This window comes from Micromys minutus (genome assembly GCF_963924665.1).
Source record: "Micromys minutus genome assembly, chromosome: 7".
Taxonomy (NCBI): Eukaryota; Metazoa; Chordata; class Mammalia; order Rodentia; family Muridae; genus Micromys; species Micromys minutus.
Genome location: NC_137976.1, coordinates 20,177,657 through 20,205,072, shown reverse-complemented (window position 1 = coordinate 20,205,072; position 27,416 = coordinate 20,177,657). Strand labels below are relative to the sequence as shown.

The 27,416-nt window shown below is 36.8% G+C and overlaps 2 protein-coding genes across 2 annotated transcripts in view; one reads left to right on the top strand and one right to left on the bottom strand.

The window, feature by feature from the left end:
- LIPI (lipase I) overlaps positions 1 to 13,811 on the bottom strand; it is a gene marked incomplete at both ends in the record, with an annotated part of 32,733 nt that extends 18,922 nt beyond the window's left edge. Inside the window, 4 exons of the mRNA XM_080919230.1 lie at positions 1,854 to 1,955; positions 3,966 to 4,074; positions 6,512 to 6,897; positions 13,766 to 13,811. Of these exons, the coding sequence (XP_080775356.1) occupies positions 1,854 to 1,955; positions 3,966 to 4,074; positions 6,512 to 6,897; positions 13,766 to 13,811 (643 nt within the window). The remainder of the gene's footprint in view (positions 1 to 1,853; positions 1,956 to 3,965; positions 4,075 to 6,511; positions 6,898 to 13,765) is intronic.
- Positions 13,812 to 18,545: 4,734 nt separating this feature from the next.
- On the top strand, positions 18,546 to 26,753 carry RBM11 (RNA binding motif protein 11; the record flags this gene model as incomplete). Its single annotated transcript, XM_080919560.1, is given in 6 exon segments — positions 18,546 to 18,641; positions 22,464 to 22,626; positions 25,083 to 25,135; positions 25,139 to 25,179; positions 26,663 to 26,708; positions 26,712 to 26,753. Coding segments are annotated over 6 exon segments (441 nt in total).
- Between the last annotated feature and the right edge of the window lie 663 nt (positions 26,754 to 27,416).

The following is a 27,416-nucleotide window of genomic DNA, read 5'->3' as shown; positions in this document are numbered from 1 at the left end:
TCTCTCTTTTAGCATTATAATGTGCTCACTTAGTAGAATTCAAGCCAAGAATACCACTGTTTTAAATGGGGCACTAGAACACTGATTCTCAACCTTATGAGAGTGGTCACCATCCCTGTGAGGATCAAATGACCTTGACACAGGGGTCACCTAAGACCATCATAAGACAGATATTTACATTAAAATTCATAGCAGTAGCAAAACTGTAGTTAGGAAGTCTTAGCAACAATAATTTTATGGTTACGGGTCATTGCGACATGAGTAACTACATCAAAGGGTCACAGCATTAAGAAGGCTGAATACCACTGCCCTAGAAGAAAGTCAGCTCTTTTGTGTGGTCTCTGAATCTTCTGCATGTCTCAGTTTAACATGAAAGCTAAAAAGCAAGAAGCGCCAGTTAAGGAGACAAATCTCCTACCTGTCAATGAATAAGGGTAAAAACAACAAAGCTACTCAACCATCAAGAAGAAACAACAGGTTCTTATTGTGAACTCACAACTGGTCCTTGAGCCAGGCCTGCCATATGTACATATATGTGCATGAGGATATATATATATATATATATATATATATATATATATATATATATATATATGTGTGTGTGTGTGTGTGTGTGTGTGTGTGTGTGTGTATGTATGTATGTATGTATGTATGTATATGTATATGTATATGTATATGTATATGTATAATGTATATGTATATGTATATGTATATGTATATGTATATGTATATGTATATGTATATGTATATGTATATGTATATGTATATGTATATGTATACACACATAAAAAATAACTCTAGAGAGATTTTAAATGTTTCTAATGATTTGTATGTCAGTGTGTCTGTGTGGGGCGTGCACATATAACTACAGGTGTCTGTGGAGACCAGAACTATTTGATACTCCCTGGATCTGAAATGATGAGCAGTTGTGTGCCACCTGATGTCAGTGATGAGAATCAAACTCTGAATCTCTGCCAAGGGCAGTGCATGATCTGAGCCATAGAGCCTTTCCAGAAGTACCCAATGCACATAATTTTAAGTCTAGATTGGGAAAACAAAATGGAAGGGGATATTTGCTTACATTTGGCTTGTCTTGCTTAACATAGTGATTCCAAGTTTCACCCATTTTTCTTTATGGCTATATAAATGTCTATATGTTTTTATCTATTCATGGTGAGGACTGCTTCCATGTCCTTGCTGTGGTAAGTAGCACAACAATAAACATAGTTATATAGCATACATGCAGAAAAACATTGAAGTGAGTTTGGTAAGTGATTAAGAGACTCTTTGATATGAAGAGTCTAGTCAATGCTAGAATCACCAGATCAAATCCAGAAAGCTCTCTCTCTCCCTCCCTCCCTCCCTCCCTCTCTCTCTCTCTGTCTCTCTCTCTCTCTCTCTCTCTCTCTCTCTCTCTCTCTCTCTCTCTCTCTCTCTCTCTCTCTTGCACATTTCATTCCTTCAATCAAAAGGGCCTCAAGACAGAATCTCTATAATTCTTCTAAAGCACTTGTCCAACATTGTATGACCAATGGTGTCAAAATCCTGTTAGAGAGCTTCATAAAGACAATTGAAATCAATAGAGAACTAGTCTTCTAGTTACAGAGGTTTTGGCATTGTTCTTAGTTCTAGTTGGTTTGCACTTAAGATGAAAAATTAAACAGTAACCTAAGTAGCAGTATTGAGCATGGCAAAGAAGTATTGTAAAGTCAGTGACTGCCAAAAGAATGAAGAATTAAATAAACCCCAAACATTTTATCTGCAGCTCTTCCTCATCTTAAAACCTCTTCCTTGGAATCTACATCTCACACTTTGTTTTTAAACACGAACTTCATAGAGACTTATTATTTTACCTTGGGAATCAGAGTGGATGACATCTACAAACTTTGCATCTGTGTAATCTAATCTGCTGTTTTGTGGCTTTCCAGAAAATTTTGGTCCAGCTGGGTCAAGACCTGAAATGTAAAACATAGGCTATCCATTGAGTTATATTTTACTAGCTTTATCTATTTTACACTCACCCGATTTTCAATTATAAACATAAGCCCATGAAATTTTAGTTTAAACTTGTCCCAACATACTTAAACTTAAATTAAATTTGACAAACAGCAAGAACTTTCATTATCTGAATATTTATCTGCACCCTTCAAATGCATTCCAATCTCTGGAAAGATGTTTCAACATAAGATTGATAAGGTATTTTAGCAAATTTATCTAAGGAGTAGACAAGTAAGCTGTGTAATTGTACATTTAATAGTAACCATGACCTCTTGTGGTGAAGGGAAAACCTTAATAAGCATCTTAATAATTATAAACATCTCTTCAATTTTGCCTTACCAGTCTCACCCTTTGTCTTTAGGTCAAAAATCTTCCTCAGATATCAATACAATTCAAGTAACAAAATTCCTATTACCTTAACATTCATATTTCCAAAGAATTTCTTATACACCCTTAAGCAAAAATGTTGCAACCCATGAAATATGAATGTTAATCTATAGAATGAATTCTAAAATAAAATCTTAAGATAGTGACTTTCTGGAACATAGTAAGGTGGTGGGAATAAAAATCAGTCCAGCAAGAGAGAACTTCTGCCCACGGGGCAGAAGGAAAAACAAAAAACAGACTCCAGCAAGTTGTTCTTTAACTCAAACTAATATACAAATAAGTGCTATTTTAACTATTGCTCACCTCACAGTCTTCTATTGTCTCTATTTTATTTAGCCTGTTTGAGAAGTCCACCTATCTCTTTCTCTAAATCTTTATGATGTAAGAAACCTGTGTCAGTAGAAAAAATTGATAAGCAAGCCCAGGCATGTGTATGAATTCACTTCTCCTTTCTCTTCAATGGAGCTTTATTATGGCAATAATATCCTTTATAAATCATTGGAATTACCATAATTATTTTATTGATATAGATATGAATAATAGCTTAATAAACCTGACATTGACAAATGATGTAAATTTATGTGAGCTGCCCTTAACTATAGTTAAGTTTAATTGTGAATCTGAGTGAACTTGAAAATAAGAATATCCCAGACTTGAATAGCAACACTTGATTTGTCTAGTACTCAAAGGAATGCATAAATAAATGAAAATACCATAGTACCTATGAAAATTAACAACAGAGCTAAAATTTTTAGCTAATTAATAAATGATATTTTTATTGACTAGTTTATGCATTTACATTTCAAATGTTATCCCCTTTCCTGGTTCCCTCCTCTCCCATCCCCCCTCCCCAGCTTTTATTAAGAAGTTCCTCCTTCCACCCATCCACTCCCACCTTAACACATTCCCTTACACTGGGAAAATGAGACTTCACATTGCTCACAGGACCAAAGGCCTTTCCTTCTATAGATGCCAGACAATGCCATTCTCCACTACATATGCAGCTGGAGCCATGGGTCCACCAATGTGTACGCTTTGGTTGGTGGTTTAGTCTCTGGGAGCTCTGGGGCCATCAAGAGATTGCCCCACCTGGGGATCAATCCTATATGCAGCCACCAAACACAGTCACTATTGCTGATGCCAAGGAGTACTTGCTGACAGGAGCCTGATATAGTCTCCTGAAATGTTCAGTCAGAGCCTTACAGATGCAGCTAATCATTTGAATGAGTACAGGGACCCCAAAAAAAGGAGTGAGAGAAAGGACTGAAGGAACTGAAGAGGTTTGCAACCCCATAGGATGAACAACAATATCAACCAACCAGACCTCCTCCTCCTCAGAATAAATGATATTTCAACTGAATGGAATGAATCTTGCCATGTAACCTTGACATTTATATAAAGCTACAAAACTCAATATTGCTTCTCATGACCATTCTAATCACTAAGAAAGAATTCACAATCTACAGTTACAAAGGAGTAGTCAGGTATAGTTTTTAGCTATGCCTGCAAGGTTTTCAATACAATACAATCTAATGGAAAATGTGCAAAAAAAATTTTACAAAAGAAAAAAATTGTTTTACCTGTAATTCTTCCAAGTTGACCATGGAAAATCTTTCCTACAAAGCCACAAATATGAGCCCCTAAGCTTATGCCGATAAAATGAAAATTGTCAAGAGATGCTCCATGGATCTGTAAATGAAAAACTCAATGTAATAATGTTAACTTTGGATAATCACAAATAATTCCTAATATACTGGCATTCTGAAATCCATTATTGATTTTGGCTTCATATATTTCTGGCACATAAGGAAGGGGACCTAGAACTGTGAAGAGATATAGGTTTGTTTAGCTTTCCCAACAAAATATCTGATTTTTCTCTAGTCATTTCCAGTAACACCATTAAATTTTACTTGAAAATTTAAAGTAAATTTAAATTTAATTAAAATTAAAACGGTTAATCACCCATAATATAGAGTGAGATATGTAAAAATGTCATTTAATTACTGAGACCTATAGTGATCAAATAGTAGTAACAGGCATGATTGTGTGCTTATTTTGTGCTATGTATCTTAACATGTGCTTTATGCTTTATATTTAATATTCATGTTTGCCATAAGTTAGTCATATCCATCCTATTATTTAAAACTTAGCCTATGCTAAAATTAAGTATTAACTAAATAATATTCTGTTAAATATCTGTTTTACTAAGAAAACAGAAGTTAAAGACGTATACAAAGCTACATATAAAGAAGATGTATTCTAAGTCACTGAAGACTGAATATTTGTGCCTCTGAAAATTAATATGCTGAAATTCTATACCTTAATGCTATGGCCTCTGCTGAATGTAGGACTCAGAGAAAGTGATATAACACCATTGGGACATTCAAGAATGGGGCTAATGTCCTTACAGAGGAGACTTAAAGAAGCTCATTTGGATTTTCCATGTTGTGAGAATGGCAAAAAAAAAAAAAAAAAAAAAAAAAAGATTCAAACAATGAATCAGAAAAAAAAGATTCAAAGTAAGGACCCAGGCTCCACAAGGTCTGTGAGACATGAATGTGCTTGTATATAAGGTAGGTAAAGTGTTTGTTACACAGTGGCTCAAATGGACTAAGACCCAAGCCTGAAGCTGTTTGATTACAAGATATATGCTGACCTTCTGTCTTTTCTTCAGGCTGTAGCAACCCCCTAGCAGAACTTCTAGCTTTTCAAATGCTAAAATGAAGCTTGTGGATTTAAGGTGGGTACAGGGACTACAGATTAGGTAGTTCAGCAAAATAATTGAAGGACAAGGTGTGGGTGTCTAGTATATCTCAAGTAGACAGCCTTGAGAGCTCTCTGGGTGAATATTTTCCTGCAGACTCCCAGGGAGCTAGTAGTAATGGTCCAGATTACTTTTTGATTTTGTAATGCTTGAAGCTTATAAAATGATGGGCATTTTTCACCACTATGGTAGAGCAAGATGGGACTTTCCCAACAAAAAAGCAACTCTGTTTTTCAAATTCCTCAATACAATGTCTCAGAAAAACTTCTCCCAACCACAAAATTACTTTTCTCCCAACTCCTCTAAATACTTTGCAAGCAAAATGCTGTGATTTTTTTTCCCTAAAATTTTCTGCCTAACTCACACTTTCCACAGTATGACAAATGCATTATCTCAACTTCTGTCTCAGGTCACAATGTTTTTAGAATTAAAGATTTTAATAATAAATATTTGATTCACTTACTAGAATATGTCACGTGCCGATGAATCCTATAAATATCTGCATACATATAGTACCATGTCTCTATATTAATTTAATATTCATGGGGCAGACAATAAAGTTTCATTATTTCTAATGGATAAACAAAGAAATTTGCCAGAGAGGTAAAGTGGCTGTTCATGGTGACATGGATGAGAGGTGACAGGCTCGAGCTTTGATGCTCTCCAGACTGAACCCTGGTGTGGATGCTTTGACGTTATGCCTGTTCAACTTAGCAAGTTCATTTCAACTAAAGTGTAGACTTCAAAACCCAGAACATCCCAAGAAATCGAATATGATCTGTCTTTCTCTGACATACTTACTATCACCAATTTTCAGAAAAAAAAAAGAACTACCATAAAGTGTTTACTATCCCATAAATGTTGGCCTACTAAACAATAATTATTCAAAAATAAAAGACCTTATAAGTAACCTTGAATTTAGTAGATTCATGCCAAACCTGAGCAGACCTGACAGAAACTGAGAGCTATATTCAGGGATGTCAGAGTAAAGTTCCTCCTCGGCTTCTTTTCTCTCATATTTACCAACAACAATCTTATCAGACTGATGTTAGAAAAGGAAACTAGAAAAAATTGTACAGACATTACCATACCGTCCACTAACTCACATAAGATCACTACTTTGGTCCAAATTCAGAGTTTGAAAGAACTTTAAAATTTTAATAGTTTAAAATAAAAAGGTTTCTCATATTTAGAAAATATGAATGAAATGTGGAATTACTATTTATAGTATACAATATATGCCCTAAAGTTACTAAGTCTAAGTTAATGCTCCAACTGCTATGGAAATAGTATTGATTTTGTGGTATCACATAACAAAGCATACACTGCATCACATGTCTGCCTTCCATTTTTCAAACTTACCAAAAGATTGTCAATGGACTCTCTCAAGATCTCGGCAACTTTTCTGGTATTTCTAACTGCTCTGCTGTAAATGAAAGTTGTAGCGCCCAGGTTCCAGTCGACAACAATGATATTCACATCTTCCTTACCCAAAAGGAGCTTAGTAAATTTATTCAGCCATTGTGGGGTGGAGCCCAGTGGTCTGTACCCATGAATAATCCAGACGGTTTTCTTTGATGGGTTGAAACGGGAATTGAGTGAGTTATTAGACTCAAAGAGTGGTTCGGCACAATTGGCATTGTCCCTTGAGTACATCAGCAGATTTATCCTTACTTTGGAATAAAATAAATCTCTTAAGGAATTCATTGCACTCAACTTTGAGAAACTAAGACATGGTCTTTTATTCTCTGGAAAGATAAAAAAGTCAGTCTGAACATTAGGGTACCATTGCAGTTTTGTTGGTATAAGATTATACAATTGAATAAGAATTCTTCTTCATTTGCACTGAAACATGGTTTACTGGACTACTCTAATGTTAAAGCTGTCCATGAATCAGGCAAAAAGACTTCCCGAACAAGATGTAATAGAAATAATATTGACAAATATGAACAAATGGCATAGGCTAAAAATCACAAACATTCTTTTATAATAAAATAAATTAGGTCTGACATAAATCATTGTTATTAGTAATCAAGTGGGAAGGACAGCAGTAACGATAACATTGATTGTGAAATACAGAAATATATTTACATATTAAAAAATTATCCCACCATTAAAACTTGCTGCTGTTTGGTGAGAGCTGTCACTTGTTGGAAGAATAGAGGAGGGCTTCTTTATCAGCTCAGGACGTGTTTGGATGGCATTTTTTGCAAACTCAACAAACTCACCACAACACAGAGAAAAATTACTCAAATGGACTCACCGGAATTTGGAGAATCGCCATTGACTTTCGATGGAAAATTTAAATGCCCTAAAAATGTGAAGATGGAATATTCTGATTACAAACAGGATAGTGGTAACTCCAAAGTGTCTCCTTTTGAACAATTCATCAAAGAGACTAAAGTGTAGAGAATGAGACTTTCAATGGAAATACTTGGGGACTAATAATCTTTCACCTTTCCTAAAAAATAGTACTCACAAATGATGATGTTACACTTACTGCTATGGTAATGTATGTGTGCACATGCACATGTGTGATATCCATCATTGTATGGCTGCAAACGCCCATGTGTATAGACCATATAGAAACAGCTTTTCTTACTCTCAATTTGACTTCCTTGAGGCGGGACACCTCACTAACCCAAGAGCTAGATTATTTTTCTTTTTTTTTTTCATTGGTTATTTTATTTATTTATATTTCAAATATTATCAACCTCCCCAGTTTCCCCTCCACAAACCCCCATCCCATTTCCCTGCCTCTATGAGGGTGCTTCCCCACGCACCAAACCACTCCAGTCTCAGAGCTCTAGTATCCCCTACACGGGGTCACTGAGCATCCATATGACCAAGGGGATCCCCTTCCATTGATGCCAGATAGAGAGGAGGGGGAAAACGGACCAGTTCAGATATGAGTGGAGATGGGGAGACGTATAGAGGGTAAAGAAGTTAAAAAGAGATGCGTAGCAGTGGGGATGGGGGACTTGAGGTAGCCATAAGAAACTCCCAGATGCCAGGGAACCAAGCGGTTCCCAGGACCCAACAGAGAGGACATTAGTGGAAATACCCAACGAAGAGGAGATAAAGTCTGTAGAGACCATATCCAGTGGATAGGCATGACACTGGGTTGAAGGATGAAGCAACCTCCCACCTCAAAAATAATAATCCAGAATTCCTCCTGTCAAAAGGAAATGCAGTCACAAAGAATAGAACAGAAACTGAAGCAAAGGCCATCCAGAGACTGCCCCCCACCTAGGGATCCATCCCATCTGCAGACACCAAAGTCAGACACTATTGCTTTTGCCAAGAAGCACTTGCTGACAGGAGCCTGGTATAGCTGACCCCCTGAGAGGCTCTGCCAGAGCTTGACCAATACAGATGCAGATGCTCCCAGCCAACCATTGGACTGACCCTGGTAACCCCAGTGTAGAAGTTCGGGCAAGGACAGAAGAAGCTGAATGAGTTTGCAACCCCATAGAAAAAACAATAATGGCAAGCAACCAGTTACCCCTCCGCCCCCAAAGCTCCCAGTGACTAACCCACCAAAGACTAGACATTTCAACTAAACTGACATTCAAAGGAACCTACTGTCTCTGGCCCTTACTCTGGGTATTATAGTCACTCATAGTTATTCCCATCTTTTTTTCATGAGTACTGGGAATTCAAACACAGGTCCTCATGCTTTCATTTTAAGCAAAAATGTTAGATTTATAGAGACATGACTAAAATACCAAGAGCGGTTTTGAAAGCAAATGTTGGTTTAACTTTTAATGTTAAAAAGCTGAATCACCCAGAAAGTTACCAACACAATTGACCTGTATTCTGTTGTACATCAACTACTGATAAATGAACAATGATAAGAAAAAGAGAAAATTAGGTACATCCTCAACTGAAGGTATTATACGATTCCCATTCTTGTTTCCAAAACTATAAAATATTTTAAATCACTGGGGGCATGAGGTTAGGGGAAGAAAAGAGTTATCATGTAAGGCTAGAAATGTGGTTCCCAAATCCCAATGCTGGATGTGTCATAGTTCCTTGTAAGCTATTGTCTAAGGAGGTCCCAGAGTATCCCAGAGGAACAGAAGGTGTTCCCATTTCCCATGGTTGTCCAACAGACCTAGTTGATACGATGTTATTGTAAAAGGCATCATAGCCTGTGGGTGGAAGATACAGAGAAATTAAGCTAGTTCTGCGGAAATTTCCTTGCTACTACTTCTCCCTCATAGTGCCAGGCAGTGCTAAGCAGCTACTTGGGAAGAAGAGGCACCAACACTCTTTATTCCACTCTGAACCCTCTGAGCACCAATACCAATCCACCAGGGAAAATGAACTAACTTTGTGCAACAGTGGCACCGCTGTTATGGTAGTAAATACCTGCTCTCTCTGAATGGACTTGAAGTTCTGTCCAAAATAAGGAACTCATGTCTAGTAGCATAGACCCATCCAAAACTCTATGAGCAGAGAGACCTTAGGCCCAAAAGGGGATCTAACTACCGCAGTTGGGCTAAATTGATAAGCTGCTTTCTAAATTTCTAAATATGTTCATTTATACCTATAATGCTACTTTTAACCTCAATCAATGAGGGCTTCACTTTACAATAAATGGTGAAAATACAGCAATGCACAATTGTTCACAGTACTTAGAAAAATGATGTTTGGTCCTAAGAAGGACATTATATCATCTCATAAATATTTAAGAAATATGAATATTTCTCCATGGGATGAAAGGGGACAGAAAAAAAATGTAAGATCTGAAACCCGGGAGAAGATCTGTGAATTATTGTCTGTTGGGCATGTCATATTCACTGTAATCAGATCACCACAGTAAAAATATGTACCTCATTAAACCATATCATTGACAACATATCCCCATGAAAGCATGTGTAAGTTCATACAGCATGCTTCCCATAAACATCTTATTCTTGAAGGAACCTATCTGTCAGTCAGGAAACAAATGATCTGTTGTGTTCTTACAGTTTGTATAATGTATTGGTTCCCAAATGAAGAATAATAATAAAAAACTATTAGTGCATAGACAAACTTGGTCAAGTAGAAGATATAGAAAAGTTTAGAAAAATGAAAAACAATCCCTTACATGAAACTCTAGAAAAGGGCTGTTTAATCTAGAATATCAGAAAATAGGCCTAGGTTACACAAAATCAGAAGTAGAAAAGAAATTAACTGCCAAGGGTATAGGATAATTTGGGTATAAGAAATCTTTTACCTCTTAATTGATATGATTTTTAATATCTTGTAAAATATGGTACATATAGTTTTCAACATGCATCAATGTGTTCAGCTGTATCTATGCCTTTCGCTGCACTTAAGTATACTTTGATAAAGTAAACTTCCAAAGGACATGGGCTAGTAATGATCTAAGAATCTGCAAAAGAAAATACAAATATAAAGCTGTACGTATGCACGTACACTCATTTACTTCCTTTAGACAAGAGTCTCAGTTATTTCCCTAGGATGGTCATGAGCTAGTCTCAGTGGTTAGTCAACCTCAACCTTCTAAATGCTAGAATTACAGGTATATACCACTGTTAGCTTTAAGTCATCTTAAAACTCCAAGGTAGTTAACCTAATGTGAAATACAAACCAACAGGCACACATAAGCTACAAAAATGTAGATTATTCATTACTCAGACAACAATCTAAATTCAAAATTGTTACGTAATCTGATAAAAAAAATACCATACAATAAGACCAAAAGACCATATTTTAATTACTACTCCCTCATATATGAAAATAGAAGTATGGCTTATTAAAATTATGAAATCCTAGTAGCAATTATCTTGTTAAAAGTAAGAAAGAATAAAGTCATCTGCCACAGTATGAATTGTTTTACCAATCATTACTATTAGTCATTATTTTTTATAGTGTGTGACATTTAGCTCTAGTTTAAAAATATGAGGATAGAAACAAAAAATAAGTACATTTTGGATAACTGTCATATGAAATAAATGGTTTGCTTATATAAGCAGTGGAAATTATATAATTTTAAGAATCCAGAAACAAACAAATAAATATTTTCTTTAATATCTCCATAAATTAATTTATAGTTACCAGTTCTCCATTATTTTCTTTTGTAAGCTATTTTCTACACTAACTAATTTTTGGGATTTTGGTTTTAAATTTCACTGGGGGGGGTGTTATTTGTTCCTTTTGGTGTTTTCTTCATTCTAGTACACAACCAAGAATGTTCTTTATCCCCGGACACTTTGAGGGCTCAATTGGCCTGTGCCTGGGAAGGAAGCTCATGCAGAACTTGTGACCCAAGCAGATACTTCAGAAATGAGTAACAGGCTAAGTGGCTTTTTTCTTTCACAAGCTAAAGTTAAAAGGAGCCTATCTGGTAATAAGTTTTAAGTACTTGGATTCAGTGACAGGAGATCATAAATTAGTTTAAGCTAGTTCAATTGGTATTGGTGACTAAATTACATGGGTTCTTTTAATAATAGAAGAATCCTGCATAGAAGAAGAAGGACACAGAGGAAGACCCCCTACCCCAAAATCATTATTCCTCAGCACCTTATGTCACTACCACGTATCCTCTTCTAGACACAATTTGCTTGAGTATTTCACTTAACTGGATGTCTCACTGAATAAGGTAATAGAACAGGTCTCTATCTACCACTAGTAGAATCTTTGACTTCAAACTCATTCTTACACTTGGAAGCTGCTGAGAACAGATTATCTGCTGTGTGCCATTTAGAGATGTAGAAGCTAAAAAATTCAGGATGCTCAGATCCAACAAGGAAAGCAACTGAACCATGCACACATCCTACAAATAGCCAAGTTGTTTTCCTCTGATTCCCCCTCAAACTCTACTTGTTCTAAATAGCCTGCAAGATTTGTTTTTATTTTAACCAAATTCCTATCTGAACTATAAAGCTTAGATCACGGGCTATAATTTTAGGGGAAAAAATTGACTCTAATCATAGGAATTCACAAACCATTGCACCAAAGTCAAATATTATCAGTAGCCTAAGAATAACTTTATATTTTTAAATGAGTAGAAAGAAATGTCATTTTTGTGATATTTGAAAATTAAAACTAATTCAATGATATTCTTGAATAAAGCTTTCTGAATAAAACCACAATGGTCTGTTTGCAGTGAATCCAAAACTGCATTCACTGTCAGATAGCAGAACTAAAAACAAACTAAACATTGATTCACAAATTTCCACTATTTATTATCTACCCTTTTAGAAAAATATTTTCCTTTTCTTGCTACAATAATAACAGTGACAGCAAAACTGAAATTTTAGTAGTAAGTAAATGTAATATAAAAATATATTTGCATATAATTTGAATAAGCATACAAATAAATATCTTTATACAATCTGTTTAGCTACCTTTCTGCTTGTCTTGTATTCTGTAAATACTTTTAAATCATCTTACTAATTTTATTTTAATTTTACTATTTTATTGTTGTCATTGTCATAAACGAGCTAAACTTTCAACAGAAACCAAACATATTTACCAAATATAACTCTATTTTTCCTGTGGAGAACTTAGAAAGCTGGCTAACCTTAGCCAAAATTCTAACCAAAATCTTTGAGCCTGGACCAGAAATGTGCAAACTATGCTATCAACATTGCTCTGGACTATCATATAAGAAGAGAAGTAAGTCCAGTAGTATAGAGTTCAAGATTCTCTAGCTATTCAGTCAAGATACCCTGTATCACAAACCTAAACTACCCTTTTAAAAAAAATGTCAATGAGTAAAATGTACAATATAAACTACGCATACTGCCTAGACTATCTACTTGAACATGAAGCTCAAACATCCCCAAAACTAGGAGTATTTAAAATAGGCAACTTAAAAACAAAGATATTAATTTCTACTTGGTATATTATGGTTTTTCAAGTGCACAGTCACAAATTTATAGAGGACATAAAAAACACAATCATCCACAAAATTCCACCAGAGAGCTCTTCATCCTGACTTGTGAATCTGCTACTGTTTCATTTACATAAAGTAGAATGCGTTGTTCAACCATAACCAACAACTCCTTCATGCAAGAATGAGAAGTTCACCCATGAAGTAAAAAGTCTCATTCCTAACATTAAGCTTTATTGCCATAATCACCAGCAGAAGAATTACAGTTCTTGTTTATTGCCATCAGCCATGTTGGGACCTGTATTATATGAAACAAGAAAAAGAGAAGTCCTCCTGCATTGGTAATTGGTTTGCTTTGCAACTGATAAATTAGTTACTCAATAATTTTCTTAAATGTCAGACTTTTCAGAGAAGTGACATAGAAGCAAGTTATATAGTAAGTCTTGATTCTCAGACACAGAACTAATGACTTACACCTTAATTTCCTTTTTCTTGAATGTTTCTATGTATTCCCTGTTTGCATATTTGTTTTCTAGCTATTAATCTTCTGACAAATAAATAGAGCATAAAGCTTCTATTTAGCAAGCACAAACACACACACATACACACACACACACACACACATATAAGCACTCCCATACCTTCATAATATTGTCTGGTATAAATATCATAATTATAGCAAGTTTTTCATATTATGATGGCATAACACAAACCATATTAGTTATTTTATAGGCATTTTAAAGATAAGTTATTAATAAACAACTTACCAAATCTTGCCCAGCATATCAAACACAGAAAAATGTATATTCTCATTTGGAATCAGAGACTGTAAAAGAAACACGAGAATTGACCGAAATGTTCTGTAATTCATTAAGGTTCGTGTGATAAGATTGTCTCCGTCTGGCAAGCTTTTCTGTAAAAACGATTCTTGCTCCTCCCCTGGCAGGAAAAGGTGAGGGAGGTCATCTCCTGCTGGCTTGTGTTAAGAGAGTATGTCTAAGCCAAAGACTGTAATAACTCACAAATGTTCAGCTACACAAATCGGGTTTGAGGGCATGGAAAACCTAATTATAGGTGTCTTCATTCGTTAACCTCAGAATTTTAGATGTGGCATGGGAGGATATGCTTGTGGAAAGCGTGGGGGGGGGGGCTAGAATATGTTACTAGAAATCCCAGAAATAGAGTCAGAGTAAGCTGTGTTTTATGATCATTTTGATTATAAACTGAGTTCTTCACAGACCTAAAATCAATAAGAAAATCTACACCCATGAAGCTGCCTAGGCTTTATGAATATGTCATTATGCATCCTAAACACAGTGGCCATTTTAGATCTCTCAGACACTGAGCCACCAACCAGGCAGTATACACTTGCTGGTATGTGGCTTCCAACACATATACAACAGAGGACTGCCTGGGCTGACCTCAGTGAGAGAAAATGCACCTAACACGCACCAGACACCCCCTCAGAGACTTGAGGCCCCAGAAATGGTGTAGGCTGTGGAAGGTTGGGTGTTGACATCCTCTTGGAGACAGGGTAGGAGGAATGGGATTAGGAAGTGTTGGACCTGGGGGGTGATAATGTCTGGACTCTTAAAAGATTAAAGATAATATTTATAAATGTTCTATTCTAGTTTGTCTCTTGGAGCTAAAATTTGAAAATAAAAAGTATTTTTGGTTTTAATATAAAAACCATTTAAAGAGCATTACTAGTTTTCTATTTTATGCTCGTTTAAGTTTTCTTCTATTTTCTTTCTCAGCAAAAATGTTGAGAAAGCAAGGAAAGGCAGTAACTGTTCATACACAGAACACAAGTTCAAAACAAAGCTTGTTTTTAGAAAAAATATATATCTTGGAAATGATTCAATGATACAGTAAATCATGAATGTTTTATTTACCACATAGGTCAGGAGAGATGGTTTAGAAACCTCCAGAAATGAGATATTTATTTTGAAACCAGGACATGTAACTGCCGGTAATCACTCATTAATTTGAAGTGTTTGACCTTTGCAAGTTTTACTGAGGCTGTGTTTTTAAGAATGTAAATGAATGTAGACACCTCCATCCTACTCAGCTGTTAAGAACTGTTAATCTCAAAATGAAAAGTGTATAATTATGTTGTTTGAGAAACGAGAAACAGTGTGAAACATGGAAAACGCAGTTTTAATGAGATGATACTTTTAGAATAGGAGAAAGACCTTCCAAAAGACATATTTTACGTTTTTTTTTTTTTTTTTTCTTTTTTGGTAAAATGAAACTATTTTAGGATGATAATTGTATTATCATCATTTTGACCAGCTATTATGAATTTGGGGTTTTAGTCAATACAGTGTTTAGCAAAGTTTCAAAGCATAAAATGGCATTACCTCATTATCATATATTTTACTTGCTTTCAATATGAGAACATTTGGTTGTTAATGCCCAGTTGATCAGTGGAATATGTCAAATATACTAATGGTTTTATTATCCTGTGTGTCTATTTTATTTTTGCTCAGAAATACAATATGAGAGTATACAATGGATCTATACAATGGATCTATACAATCTTATAGATCCATGAAGAGAGAACATAATGTCATAAAGGAGATTTTGTTGGTGATGAAAATTACAGACATTGCAGGGTTGATGGAGTTCTGTGTGTCAGCCATGTTTCTAAGCACTTCAACACTAATTGTAAGAGCTAAGTAACATTTACTTAGTAGGTCAATTTTCAGAATGTAATTTGGGATAAAATTAATTTATGTTAATTCTGGTTTAAAAAAGTATTTAATAAGCTCTGAGGATGGTGGATGTTAACAGAGTATGCTCCAGACTCTACAGTCAATTTCTAATACCACATACATGAGCTGCAAACCTGGTCATCAGGAGCAGGATAGAAGAACAGTATAGCTTCAAGGTCAACCACGGCTCCATTGCAAGTCTGAGGCTAGACACTGACAGGTCCTAAGATTTCAAAACTGTTAACTCTGAGTCAACAATTAGACACCTGAAGAACAGTGCTGCAGAACTGCTGGTTCATTCCACGGCATAACAAAATCACAAATGCACAGAAAAATGGGAATAAAAGAATCCATCTCAACATCATTACCATGGCCCCAAATGGAAAATATGAATGTCTAACAGGAAAAATATTTCTCTGTGTGTACTGTGAAGATTAATAATGCATATGTACCATTATTTGCAGTTATAGAAAGCACCCATTCTCACGTTCTTCCATTCTCAATTCATTTATATGTATATTCATGTATTTATAGACTTGGTTTTTGGAATACATCATAGAGATGCTCTTTTTCTTTTCTCCAAGAGATGTAATTTCAACAGGTATTTACTATGCAGTCACAAATGTGTCAGGGTCTGCCTTGGATGCTTATATTCAATTATGCAGCACTAGTACCAAATAAAGAGGGTTTGAAAATTCTAACGAGAGACTTATGCTACCACCTATATGGGGCAGCCATCAATTCTAGACTGCACAGTAGAGGAAATCCCAGAAGAATACACTTTCTAGGATGAGCAACTGAAGTGAAATTAGAAAAATTATTTATAACTAGCAGTCTGTAAGCTCTAGGTTTGTATATATACACACAAAACTATGTTCACCCACATATCAGTCTAATTCTTTGTGGACTATTTCACATGCTCCCATTAAACCTTTATATGTGACTAGTGAACTAGTAAACGCTGAGAAAAAAAAAAAAACAAAACTTTTTTCTTTGCATTTCTGAGAGTCATGCATTTAATACAAATTTAAAATACAATGTACTTAAATGAAAAATTATCTACTGGGATCAAATTCTAAGTAAATATCCAAGCACATGAGCTGAGTTTCAATATGATGAATAAGAAATCTAAAAAATAAAGACCATAATATATTTAAAGCCAGAAGAGCATAGCATTGTGTTAAGGCACTAAGACAACTCACAAACCCATACAAAGGATAGAATATATTTCACATCACAATGTAATACAACCTTTAATTATTTCGAAAGACAAAGTTTTACAACATTTGCAATTATATGTAAGCACCAAATATGTATAAGTGTTACAGAGAAAAGATCTCGGTTTGGATTAGATTTTTGAAGTAAGTAAGTACAAATATGTCAGAGATGGACACAGAGTAGGAAGTTTCAAGTGTCCATTCATTTGAACAACATATATCTGCTTTCTATCACATGCTTACTTCTCTTACTTCTTAATGTACTGTGTTTATTTGTGTGATGAAGTGAAGAGAGGTAATATTCACACACTTGAGAAATACTAACAAAAGGTAACCAAATGTGACTACTAAAGCTACTGACATCTGTGTGATCTAGACAGATATGCTTCCCCCACTACCTGGATTTCTATTTCTTTGTTCCCAGGACTACAAACAATTCCTAACTGCCAAAAATCAATTAAAAAATAAGTATCAGATAAAAATAAACCTATTTGCTCTAATTTATTTCTTAAAAAAAATCATTCTGAATGCCAAAGTAAAGATATGTGCCCAACTCATACAACTATGTATGTCAGAGTTAAAAGAGAAATGAGACTTTCCTAAAATGTATATATTATTAAAATAGTCTCACACAATTTATTTTGATATTTCTCTTCCCCAACTTCTCCAAGATCCATCTGCCTGCCCATCTGACTGTCTTTCTCCAAAAAGAAAAAAAAATCTATAAACCTATAAAACAACAACAACAACAAAAAACATAACAGAAAGCCCTTAAAAGGGGGATTTTGTTTTAGACAATCAGTCTTGGGCAAAAGGCTGCCTTGCAGTGGGGGTGATAAGGCCAGTAATGACTCATTTCTGTGAGTCTCTCAACCATTTCCTTTTCTTTAGAAATTTTCTGATCAATCAACCAAGCAGAAGTACATCTCCTGAATTCAAAATTAATTCCTACCACTCCACCAACCAAGGACCAAATCATGTACTCATTACTGAATGATCTTTCCAGGGCAATTTCAGGGTCCTCTGGGAACATTTCTCAAGGATTCATGGATACGCAGTGTTTTCTTGAGTTCTGTGGTTTTTCAGAGCCCAAAGAAAAATTTCAAAGACCTATCTTGGTATCACTTAAAGGCTAAACAAACTTTCATTGTAGTCCTTTCGTGTATCAATATCCGTGCACGGAGACATTTCTTTACTTGCAATTAATTTCACGATGTTACTGATCTACCCTCTTAACTCTTTGGAAACAAATTAATATCTTGCATCAGCCTAGGCACATCGATACTGAAATTAGTCAATCTGAAATCAACTTCCTAGTCACGGTATTTCATACGTTGCTTTAAAAGAAATTAAATTAATTAATTTTGTTCAGAAAGAGACAGAGGCTGTGTTCCAAGTGTACATTCTGGTGAAGCCTTCAGGTCTCTCTAGCCAGGGAGGGCGGGGCTCAGAGGTAGTGGGCGGTTCCCGTGGAGCCTGTGGGCGTGGCCTTATGCCCCGCCCCTGGCGCGCGCTCGCCTCAGGCTCCGCTGCCCAGGCGGGGCCGCGCTGTAAAGCGGAGCGAGGGGGCGGGGCCTCGGCACCTCCTCCATCCCTGGCTGCGGACCGCAGGGATGTTCCCGGCCCAGGAGGAGGCGGACAGGACCGTGTTTGTGGGCAATTTAGAGGCCCGAGTGCGGGAAGAGATTCTTTACGAGCTGTTCCTTCAGGTACCGTCCGCGGGGAAGGCCGGGCGGCGGCTGTGGAGCCCCGGGACCCCGCCCCACCGGAGCTCGGGTCTCCCTTCCCTCACTAAGGCACCTCAAGTGTGCAGCCCGGGGATGAGCGGCTTGCACGCCCCTTCCTCTGCAGCCCCGGGTGGGCAACGACTTCTTATCCCTACCCCCAGCCTGGCAGCCCCAGGCGAGGGCTCCCGGAGCCTCTCCGGGCCCTGGATGTGCTGCGGGAACACAAAACAACCCGGTCACGGTCCTCACGGAATAGTAAGCACCCTTGTGTCTAACCTGGAAAATGGCACCTGAGATTAGGATATCCTGGCTGTCACCCATTCTCCCAAGCCTTTTCATGGGGAGAGCATTTTTGTTCTAGAATCATACAAGTGATTTCTGAAATACTAGTCAATTAGCCCTGGCTGATAGATTCCCGAGTCACGGCACTTTATTTCATACTCGGACCTTCAGGATTCCCCCCCACCCCCCAGAACTGGAAAAACACACGCTTGGGTCCCATTTGCCAGAGAGGGAGGGGTGTCTTCAGCCCCTCATCTAATTGGTTGATGACTCAGAATTGTAGAGAAAATCCAAAGCGTTGAGAAGGGACCCTAAGGGGGAAATCAAAACTGTTTCTTATGGATTATACTAATCTGCAAAAGACAGGTAAATAATATGGCGGGGGGAGGACCTGTTGAAAGAGACAACACAGAGGTTTACAGTGAGGCCAGTGTCTGAGTCTCTCTGGTCCTTAAATGTAAAATGGGAGTAATCGTCTGAAGTGTAATGTGATTGCCAAGAATAAACTTCTTGTAAAACAGCCACAGTCTGCCCTGTTGGCTACTGCTGCTGCTAATAGCACTGCTATTGTTGATATAATGATGCTAATTATTGCAACTGAAATGAGAGAAACAAAGAGTGACTTCCGCTTTCAAAATAAGGGAAAATTCTCAGGGACACAATAACAGAGATGCATTTGTAGAGTGACCTGTGGGTACAAATAGTGAATTTTTTTTCTAATTTTTAAAGAACTTACTTTATGTCTAAGCTCAAAAAAAAAAAAAAAAAAAAAAAAAAAAGATGTCTTTGCTACTCATAGATGCTAAAGGGTTGGCACCTAGCAAAGATTCTCTGCAGATTTTTCTTCCTAAACCTTAATTTTTATTATGTAAATTACAAAATTAATATTTTATCTTATCCATTGCCACTTTCAATTGGCATTATCTATTTTGTGACCTAATATGATTTGAAACTCACTATTCAGAAATGGAGTAATTTTAGCCTCTCCAGAAAGCATTCGTTCTGAACCTCCATAGGGAGCCAATGAAGAAAGGTTGTTTGTAGGATTACAAAGCCCCTAAGACATGAGCTCTCTGTGCAGTAAGTACTAGGTCTGCATCATTAGTGTGCACACAGAAGGCAACAAACATATAGTATTTCTTCATCTCTTTTCATGATTTCCTTCTCCCACTTAATTAAAATATAAGCCCGGTTGAACAGGTCAAGCAGTAAGAAGTCCATGTTTTCAATTAACCCAGAGAGAATTTGCTAATTGTAGATTATGATCTGAAGCAAACCCTGAACGATTGGATAGCTGCCCTAAAAATGTCTCATTCTGACTTTAACGAAGCTTAAGTGATCTACTTGTTAATATCAGAAAAGTCCATGGAACTTTACTTTTGAAAATTATGTGCCAAAACTGGGAGTGTGGTTCAGTGGTCAGCACTTGCTTCACATTCATACCATGCTAGGCTCTGTCTTCAGCACCCCAAAAATAAGAATTTTGTTAGCTTCTCTGTATATCCTACTGTTAATGTTAATAGAAGAAAAAAAGTACTAGGAAACAGAATAAGTCCCTTTACTTTTATTACTACATTAATTTTATAATTTATTTTAATTTTGAATATTCTTTTAAAATTCAAATATATTTTTTATATTTTGTCTTTCTAAACTAGAAGTATTAAACTGGAGGCATGGAAAGGTAAGATGGTTGTGTTCTCAGATTTACTTTTTTCAGCTTATCAAACAGGTTTATATATTAACTTCTCAATCCACAAACCCTCTACACAATAAGCTAACAACCAACAGACAAAGATATAAACTTCCCATCTATATGAGATAAATTAGACCCATAGAAAGCCTTAGAAATAACTTAAAAATGTCACCAAGCTAGTGATGCACCGAGAGAAACATATACATCTGCCTCCATCTTTTCTTTCATCCAACTCTGCCTCTTGCCTCCTCTTCTGCCTTCCTAGACCTGTTCCTGCCCACCTCTCTACTGTCCAACCATGTATTGCCTTAACATAAGCTTACACATCACCCTTTCTGTTCACTTAAAAAAAACAAAACAAAACAAAACAAAAAAACTTTACCCTCAAATGTAAGCTGAGTATAACTATTACCACTTGAAGATATTCTAAATGACCATATTTTCTCAAATTTAATTGGCTTGGGTAGGCTCAGATTTATTCAGTGTGAGGCTCTATGGCACAGCATCAAGAGGCTGTCTTCATAACAGAGGCAGCAATGAGGAAATCATTTTTCTAATATCATCTTATTCAAATAGAAGGATCATGAGCAACTCCCTGGGCGAAGTATTCAGAGAAGAGAGACAGATGTGCAAGCTCCAGCACCTCTGTATGGAAGAAAAGCAAATATTTATGAAACTCCACCGTGAAAAATAATCATCCTAGAATACATCTAGAGTCACTCTGGTCTCTGTGAACATAGCCTTCAAGCACATAAATTAATTGATAGAACTTTTTCCTCAGGTGTGGTTAACAGTGTTCTCTAATATTTGGCTTTGCTTCTTTGCTTTTTATTACCTATTGCAAATTTTTATTGCTAGGCATTCTGAATACGTGCAATTTGTTGGACTTTATTCTGTTTGAATAACTAACCATGGAATAATATTTCTAGTTGTTACCTTTTTGAGTTGTTCAAGTTTTATGAATAGTTTACCCACTCTACCAGATCTTAAATGTTTTAAAATAAATTTTTTTCAGCATTTATATGAAGCAGTGTTACTACATCAAAATGCATAATAGGTTAATTTTCTCTTGTAAACACTGAGTAGTATACACAGGCATGCCTGCCGGTGTGCATTCTGCCACATGTTTATGGAAGTCAGAGAACACTTCTAATGTTAGTACTTGACTTTTGCCTTTGTGACAGTTGTTGTCATTGTTGAAGTATACCCCAGGCTAGCTAGTCCTCTAGCTTCTAGCAATTTACATTCTGATGATTCAAAATCAAGTCTTCACACCTACCTGGCCACCCTTTTACCCACTTTAAGCTCAGTGGCCACAAACAAAAGTGAACCTTTGCTAAGGGAGCTTGCCTTTTGTTTTAGATATAGTGTAGGACAATAAAAAGAGTCCCTGTCATCAATGTTGAATTTTTTTCCCCAAAGAACCTTTTGCAGTTTCTTAACAGAGGGGAACCCATGACATCATGCCGACATGCTTTTTGGCCCCAACTCAAGCACATAATTTTTTTTTCTCAATCCCATGTACTTTTCAGTTAAATGCTATTAATATTTGTGAAGAGGTATTAGTATTTTAATGTGAGGTTCAGACACTCTCTAAGTTGATGTATAAAACTTAAAATAAAAACAGTGTTTCCTCTTAATATTGGTACTATAATCTATAAGTTCTTTTTCCATAATCATTTTTGTTAAGCTAGAAAATTTTCTAGGAAGATGCAATATTTGTGGAGCTATTTATGACTGTTATTTGATAAAACTTGAATCTATTTATCTTAGAGTAAGAATAAACCCTTTGGATTTATAAGAAAATAATTATTTTGAGTTTTTTACAGGCTGGACCGCTAACCAAAGTGACTCTTTGCAAAGACAGAGACGGAAAACCAAAGTCCTTTGGCTTTGTCTGCTTCAAGCATCCTGAATCTGTGTCTTACGCCATAGCCTTGCTGAATGGAATTCGTTTGTATGGGAGACCAATTAATGTGCAGTATCGGTTTGGTAAGTTCTCTCAGCAGCAGTCCATCATGAACGTGTAGTTTTCTGGTCCTATTCTCAGGGGCTTACGGGTTAAGTTGTATATATCACATATAGTGGTTCTCAACCTTCCTTTTTTTTTTTTTAATTGAACAACTTTATTTTAAAAAACAAAGATAAATGCACAGATTTTAAGCATTTTTGCATAAAAGTATACGAATACATTTTTGTCAGTACTTGGTTATTTTAAAGCTTTGATAGTGTGCATTAAGATCTTACTAGTTACAATGAGCATAAAGTACATGTAAAACAAGATGTAACTTGGAATTAGTCAAAGTTTTCTTGGTGTGTAAAGATTAAGCATATGGGTTTTCATTTTCTTTTTCTTTTTCTTTTTTTGGCCTCTGTTTTTTCTTGAACTTCATATAGTCTGTTAGTTGTTTCTGGGGTGGTTCTCAACCTTTCTAATGATGAAACGCTTCAACACAATACGTCATGCTCTGGCGAACCCAGCATAAAATTATTCTGGTGGTACTTCATAACTGTAATCTTGCTACTTTTATGAATCATAATGTAAATATCATATATGCAGGATATCTGATATGCAACCCCTAAGGGGGTCACCATCCCTTGGGGTGAGAATCATCCACAGGTTGAGAACCACTGCTATAGGACAATAAAATATGCCCTTTATATCAAGGTTATTACTTTTTTAGAGTATATATCTAATGTTTAATGTATAATTATTTGGCAGTGCCTACCACATTACCAAACCAAACACATCTATCTCTTCTATCTTAAAATTTTAATATGCTTTTTTTCAGAATTAACCAGGAAGCACCTAAAAAAGTTGTTAGCAACTTGAACATGTATATGAATTAGAACAAATAGTTCTAAACTTTATATAGCTAGGCTGTCTTACCTTGTTCATACTGCTCAGGTACCTAGGATCTACAGGAAAGTCCTTCCCAATTAGTCTTTCTTGGAAAACCATCTTATGCACGTTGCTAAGGCCTGAATTTCAAACAGAGAAGCCTCAAAGGACATCTATTGCACACACCATGAACTTTATAACAAGGCATTTATAACAAGAAGCCCAGAGAGTGTTTGTAGGCTCAGAGGACTGATAGAAGCCATCTCAGAACCTCTCCGGCATCCTTGGATGCTGCTGGCTTACCACCACCACCACCATCTTCTTCCTCCTCCTCATTCTCCTCCTCCTCCTCTTCCTCATCCTCATCATCCCCCTCCTCCTGCTCCTCCTCCTCCTCCTCCTCATCATCATCATCCTCCTCATCCTTACCATCATCATCATTGGTGGGGCATGCCTTTCTAAAGTCAACATCTCTTGTCTGTGATATTCAGGGAACTCATATCTTATATTCTAGAAGCAAATGACAATGGTGATAAGATATTTTGAGCAATGGGACATATTACATTTACAGCAATGTGGACTAAAACAACGTTGTATATAGCACTTAGTACCATGCCTGTATAATGTTCAATATCCGTCCATGGGTTTTGAAAGATGTTCAGTTTTCATCTAGTTGCATATAGTCATGTATAAAATATGTAAATATGATTCTAGATATAAATTTATTGCACTAGTACAGAATTTTAAGTCAATACTATGTCCTGAAAGAGTAAGATTTTTACACTCGCCTTGGTTTGGTTTTTATTAAATAGCATCTCACTGTGTTTTCCAGGTTAACTTGAAACCTTAGATCCTCCTGCCTCAGTCTCTCAAATGTTAAACTATAGACCAAACCACCAACTTGGGAGCTTTGCATGACTCTATGACTTAATGCTATAATTTTCAAACTCCAAGTAATTATGCCATAAAACTTCCTCTTCAATTTTATTTTCTTTCATTCTGTCTCATTTAAGGAAGTTCTCGCTCTTCTGAACCTGCTAACCAAAGTTTTGAGAGCTTTGCTAGGATTAACTCACACAGCTTCAGGTAACTACATGCATTTGTTTAATAAAATGGAATGTCATTATCTTAACTTGTTAGACATCAACAAGTATATTAAAGCAACAGGGTAAGCACATAATGTCTTATTTAAACTATAATGATATCCTTCAAACTAAAGGGACAAAAATTCCAGCTTGTTTTTCAACCTATAGAAAATGTTTTCTCTTAGTAGCTGAAAGTCACTTGGTGTGCTGTGTTCATGTCCAAGTATTTCTTTCCTCAAACATAACATGATCTGACATATCCCTTATTGGAAAATCTCAAATGTGATTCTAAATATTGCGGCATAAATACTGTGCAATTAAAAAATTAATGCAGTGCCTTGTCATTACATTGTCAGCGAAAAAGTTCACTATTCACATGTGTTCAAAGTGGTTCCTCCTAAAGGCGGCCAGGGAAGTACTGTCCTCCACTTACATATCTAAAGAGTTTGTCTAGTGTTCGAAGGAGAAAACAATTGCACTTCAGCCTTTTCAGCTGGCCTTCCTTCTCTTCTTTTGCAAAGGAACGATGAGATGGCGTGCAGGCCTTCCTTTCCCGTGCCGTTTTTTCCGGTTATGAGTGCTGCCTTACCTCAAGAGTACTTTTTCTTTCAAAATATGGTGAGTGTGCAATACTTTTGATCCAGTGTATAATCTACAAGAGCATTAAAAACAAAAACACCATTCTTAACATCAAAACGTCTGACCTAGTGTGGATACAGAACCTGCCCTGGCACATGCTTAGACAGCGTCACACAAAATTTTAGTGAGTTATATGTGCTCAGTGGTAATGGGCAGGTGGCAGCCATGACAGAAGTAACCCAGTCACATTTAAGTGCTGAACTCTCATCAAAGCGACCATTCCCAAAGATGCTTTGAGGCATAATGGTTTTCACTCAGTTTATAACATTTGTATACAGGGCTCATCTGTTTTAAAAGGCTACTTGTTTTCACTGTAGCCTAGAGTTCTTCATCCCAGTATTTGATTTTAGAATAGTTCCTCACAACTCTGTCTTATTAAAATGATGTAAGTCCTGCAGCCCTGCTCAGCAAAGCCTGGAGGATAGCTTTGTTAGTGACAGTGGTGAGACCGTTTCTTATTTACTTAATTTTTTATTCAGAAGGTGACCTTTTTGTGAATATATAACATGCATGTAAGTTTTAGGGGTTTTTTTTAATAGCTATTTTCAATTAGTAAGCCCAGGGAATTTCTTGTAAAATGAGGCTTTCCCTCTTGGAGCAAATCTTTCTAAAATATAGCTAGATACGTACTAGTAATGAGTTTTCCCCAGACCCAGCAGAGTGGAAGACTGCCTTGTGACACCCGTGTCACCGGACTAGAATAGTCAGCATGCCAGTGTACTTGGTAAAGCAGGGAGGTGACTCTCCATGGGAGGATGGCTGTGCCTCTTCACACCTTCTGAGTTCTCAGCTTTGTCAGCACCTAGGACGTTCTACTTTCATTAAAACTCCAAATCCACATTTGGATCACATATCGGGAAGGACTTATGTATATGTGGACCAAATGGAACCTGGTAGAAAGCTATTTTTTCCTGTTTTACAATTTTATGTAAACCTACATTAAACCAAATAATTCCAGGAATGATTTACCTTCCATATAGCGTAAACTGTGAGCGTTTGAGAAGACTCATCCTGAAAATAAAAACAAAATACCTGGAGATGTGCCTCCGTTGTAGTGTTTGCCTATGAAAAGCAAAGGCCTGGGGTTAATATTCCATCACTGTGGGAAAAAAATATCTCCTTAATGGTAATTTAGAACCTATATTGGTAATAGGTTCTAAATGACAGTAGGCTACCTAATTTGGGATAAATAAATACACTATTTTATGTCTATGTTCCCTTTTATTGTATGTCTACAAATTAAATGTTTTGCATAATATTTCTACTGGACATCACTAATCAATGCAGTAGTAAACTCTGTGGCATCTTTCATCTTTGTGCTTCGTGCTAAAGAAATGACCCTAACCCTACACAATCCACTCGCTGTGTTACACCCAGCCCAGCTCACCCATGGCTGCCGGAAAGTGCGTGTGAGGTGCCTTAGCATTTTGAGTGTGTGTTCACGAGTGTCTTCTCTTCCCAGCAGTGGCACACACCCAGTCCAGTGCTGCAACCTCCTTTCTATGAGATGACAGCTCCACTTCCCAACAGCGGGTCCGGGCCTTGCTCCTTAAATCACGTTCCAGACCTAGAGGCTGGACCCAGCTCCCATGAATGGACTCACCAGCCTCCAAGTGACCCTGACCTGTATCCTAGGGCCAAAGGAAAGAGGCAAAGGCCAGACAGCGACAGCGACAGTAGCTCAAAAGACAAGAGAGGAAATGAAGGGAGCCGGAAGTGCCACAAGTGTAAAAAGAAGAAAAGATGCTAGAGGACTGTGTCTGCACTGCTCTCAAACCTCTCTAGCAGAAAGAATCTGGTGCACCAAGTGCCCGATTCCTTGGCCAGCTTGTGGTTTTTCGGACCATAGGCAAATGCGACTCTGCGCTTTGCTATTCAGTTTGCCATCCGTGCACACGAACATCAGAAGCCTTTAAACTATAACATAACATAGTGCTTTCATATTTGCAAGATTACCTTTGGACCATTGCCGACACGCCTTATTTTAGCGCTGAGGGTGAAATTTCACTCAATTTGAAATCCATTCCCTAAGCCCTTGAGGGTCAAGCTTCATACTCTCCCTAGAGTCCCAGGGAAGGCTTTGAACCACAGGTGGGCTGCCCTAAGAGGGGCCTCTGCGGGTGGCTGGCAGGACTAGAGGGAATAATTATAAAACAGTGTGTTCTAGTAAATATGTAGCAAGGAGGTTTGAGTTCTCTTTGTACGTGACACTTTTC